General features: G+C 46.6%; 1 protein-coding gene across 1 annotated transcript in view; it reads left to right on the top strand.

Moving 5' to 3' along the window:
- LOC107114663 (phospholipid scramblase family member 5-like) overlaps positions 1–1,539 on the top strand; it is a 92,164-nt gene extending 90,625 nt beyond the window's left edge. Inside the window, exon 7 of the mRNA XM_015416232.1 lies at positions 1,501–1,539. Coding sequence (XP_015271718.1) covers positions 1,501–1,539 — 39 coding nt within the window. The remainder of the gene's footprint in view (positions 1–1,500) is intronic.
- Positions 1,540–4,090: the final 2,551 nt, after the last annotated feature.

The following is a 4,090-nucleotide window of genomic DNA, read 5'->3' as shown; positions in this document are numbered from 1 at the left end:
TTGTGCGCACGTGTGCCAGTCCCCACGTGTGCACAAAAATACAAAAAGTTTAAAAAAAATTCGCGGGGAAGCCGGGGAGGCCGGGCGGGCGGGCAGGGAGGGGGGGGGAAGCCGGACCTTGCCTCCGCCGCCTCCTCCTCCTCCCCGGAGCCGGCAGGCGGGGGGGGGAAACCGGCCTCGCCGCCGCCGCGGGGAGATGGGGGGGATGGAGGAGACGGAGCTCTTCTCCCCCCTCCCCCGCGAGTATCGCGGGTCCCCCCTTGTAATTTTATAAACCAGTATCATATCTTCCCTTAGCCATCTTTACTATAGAGCCCCAAGTTCTCTGGCCTCTCATCATAGGAAAGGTACTCTAACCCCCCTCTTGTCCTTTATCTAGCTCTGCTGTATCTTTTTGAGATACAGCAACCAGAAGTGCACAAGGTGTTCCAAACATGGTTCCCTCCAAGCTGTGCTGGGGATGCTGGCACACAAAATTTTAACAGGCAGCTCAGGGATTTCTGTTTTAGCCCACAAGGCATTTTTCTCCTCCATTGGAAACCATGGAGGATGGGGGCACCTCCTTCTGTGGCCCATAGAATTGGACCCCCCGGTCCAATCTTTTTGAAACGTGGGGAGGGGTGAAGAGAGGCACCAGGAGCTATGTGCAAACCTCAAACACAGCCCCCTCAGAGCCCTGAATTGATTCTCCACTATAGCCTATGGGGCCCACTGACTATAATGGTCCCCATAGGCTACAATGGAGCTGGGAAAAATATTTTTAACACACTCCCATTATGCTTTTCAGTATGATTTGTAAGCTGCCTTGAGTCACAAGGGAAAGTGGGATATACATATTTGAATAAATATGTAGTTTGGGCAGGTTGATAGCATTTAAGCAGCTTCCTGTTTATTAGGTTAGGCAGGGTTCTGACAGTGATTGTTCCTCCTCTGTTATACTTTACCTGTAATGCTGGTTATCATATTTCACTTTTTAAAAAGTAGACTGCAAGAATCCCCCCACCCCAGTGCTGTTATGTTTTCTAAGGCATAGCACAGGGTGCCAGTCCAAGTCCAGGTCTATTTGGAAGGCTGTCACCTACTATCCATAGAAAGATGGGCATGTGCAGCAGGAAAACTTTGAAAAGTTAGCAGATTGATTTTGATGGCAGACTTTGCATTTTCAAAGTGAGGAACATACTCCAGTATTTCACTGGACTACGATAATCAGGCATGTTTCCTGATGGATCCAATGTCATGACCAAACGTCAAATGTTGGTACATAAAGATTCAGTTTTTATTTCAACGTTTTATTCTGACATGGCTCAAAGGAAAAATTCTCCTGACCTTTAAACCTCTCTGATTTCTTGCATGAGACTTTCCTTGATCACAGATGCTAAGCCCAAGAACTGCTGCCTAATGAAAGAAAAAACTTGAAATAAAACTCTAGAAGTCAGTCTTTTGATATTAATTGTTGCCTTTTTGTATCTTCCTCCTCACTCACTGTTTATTTATGTGTAGGACTTAATGTTCTTTGAGAACTCCTTAGATGGATTGTAACAAGTAAGATGACAGAAACAATGAAATATGCAAACGACATTGTAAGTAAGAACGAAACATAAATTGGATGCCTTTCCTTTGAAGACTTCTACAGAAGACACTTCCTAATTCTTTTTCATTTTCTTCCAGCCATCCCTTGAGCCTTGGATGTCGCTTTTGAACTATTCAATTCTACAGTTGGGGCAAAGGAAAAACAGGGGGTTGGGAATGGTGACGTTTATTAAATGATAACTTATGTAAATAATTGCTTTCTCGTTTTAATTGTGTGGACTGTTACTAAACATACAGTTTTACAGACAGGGAGAGCTCGAGAGTAGCATTGCTTTGGAGTGCTGCAATTCTCTTTGGACTCGTTTGATGTCTGTGCGCCAGAAAGCATGAAAGATTAGAACGAAGACAGGAAGCTCCCGTGATGAAAAGTCTTTACTTATCAATGCCTTTGAAGTTTGGTGAACGTTGGTCCCAGCTATTAATGAAAAAGGAGAAGAAGCAGAAGAAGAGAAAAAGATGGGTTTATTTCATTACATCCCAAGAAGCTTTCTGATTTAGAGTTCAATTAGCAGTAACTAACAGAGACATCATCCACTGGGAAAGCTAAAGACGGATGTCTGTGGGGATGCTTGGGAGGTGATTGTGTTAATTGCTCAGATTTAAGAGATACTTAAACAACACTGTTAAAATTTATAGGCTCACTGAAGGTAATTGTCTACTTCCTGCATTAGGTGATGGATCAGAACATATAAAACCAAATAATTTGAAGCGCGTATGAGAGTAATTAAACCAAAATCAGCTTCCACATTACATGTATGTGCTATATGCAAGCCAGAGGTTCTGGCCCATCATTAGGGAAGAGAGAAACTGCAATTATCACCAAGCTGAACTTTACCTTATAAATGCATTTCCAGATGCTAACAGAGGTGTGGGCGGGATAGATTTGGATCCAGTTCTTTTGCCATTTTGAAAACTCGAGTCAAGTTTTTAATAATGAAATTAAAACAATCATTCTGACAGCTGATTCCATTGGTTTCATTGGGAAACACAGGCACATCTTCCCTCCAAACCGTACTGGGATGCAAGTTGGTTGGTGTTCACTGCTTGCCTAAGGGATCTTTCCTGAAAAATTGCAAATAGAATAGACAGGGAATTAAAATTCTCCCTTGCAGAAGGAGGCATAACAACATTGACATATGAATAATTTTTTTTCCTACTGTGTCAGGAAGGGTGACGCTTATCAGAATATGCAGGTAAGGGTAACGAAACCCTGACCTCACCTTCTCTTGTGGCATGTTGGTGTTCTTGATATTTTAATCCTATCCTGGCTGACTTCTGGGGCTGGATTCTGGCCCAGAGAGAACAAATTCCAAACAACAGAGTCCAGTGAGGTAAAGCTGGGGGCAGGGAGAGAGCGCAAAGTTAACTTCATTGCCTAGGGAACTCCGGCAATTTACCCTCCACAGCAGATGATAATAATAATAATAATAATAATAATAATAATAATAATAATAATAATAATATCCCCAGGTTCCCAGTGCCCTGTCCTGGATGGCCCAGGCTAGATTGATCTCATCAGACCTTGAAAGCTAAGTCAAGTTGGCCCAGGTTCAGGGCCATAGCTAATATGGGGTGTATGGGATGTCACCCCTCCCAAATTCCCACTTGCCTCACAACCAATTCCCATGTGCCCCTCTCCTGGTCCCCCACCCCCTCTCCCCTCCTGGGAACAGGCTGCACACAGAGCGGCTGAGGAGAAAGTGGGCTGACCCACCTTGCCCTTGCTCATGTGTGCCGGTGGTAGAGAGAGGGTTGCCAAGTCTCTTACCTGGCATAGCGGGGGAGACCCAGTCCCGGTCCGGGAGTTTCACGCATGCACAAAGCGCACACGTGCCCCGATGATGTCACCCAGAAGTGACATAATCACGCTAGGCACATTGCCGGGCGACACTCTAGCAATCGCCCGGCAACATGCCTAGTGTGATTATGTCACTTCTGGGCGATGTCATCACGCTGGCACGTCGGCCTGATCTGGCCACTTCGGGGGTGGGGTTCCCCCCGTCAGCTGGGCTGCAAACAAAGTTGGCGCAGCACCCCTTCCTGGATCAGCTGCCTCCAGAGGTCAGCTTGGCTTGCAGCTGCTCCCCCTGCATTGCCCAACCCGGCCTTGCCTCCTGAGCACACAGCTGGTTGCCAAGGAAGGAGCTGATGTGGGCAATGCGTGCTCCCAGGGCCAGCCCCTTTTGCCACATCTGCCAGTTCCAGCTCGAAGAGGTTGGTCACCCCCGAAATCCCTAAGACATCCGCCCCTTCATGGCGCTGCAAACCAGACTCTTCCCCTGGCCCTTCCCAGGTATGTCGGAATTCTAGATCCCTGCAGGCTAACAGCTTCCCTTCTCATCCTCCTCCTGTCTGGAGGAAGCAGTGTAAGAGGGGAGAAAGGCAGGGTAAAATTAATTAGGTTATCTCCATTAATTACATTAGCACCACCAGGCACCCCGGCACCCCTCCTGAAAAATTTGTACCTACGGGCCTGCCCCAGTTAGTACTTGGATGGGAC

This window comes from Gekko japonicus, unplaced genomic scaffold, assembly GCF_001447785.1.
Source record: "Gekko japonicus isolate JY-2015 unplaced genomic scaffold, Gekko_japonicus_V1.1 scaffold2646, whole genome shotgun sequence".
Classification (NCBI taxonomy): Eukaryota; Metazoa; Chordata; class Lepidosauria; order Squamata; family Gekkonidae; genus Gekko; species Gekko japonicus.
This window is presented reverse-complemented; position numbering and strand designations above follow the sequence as displayed.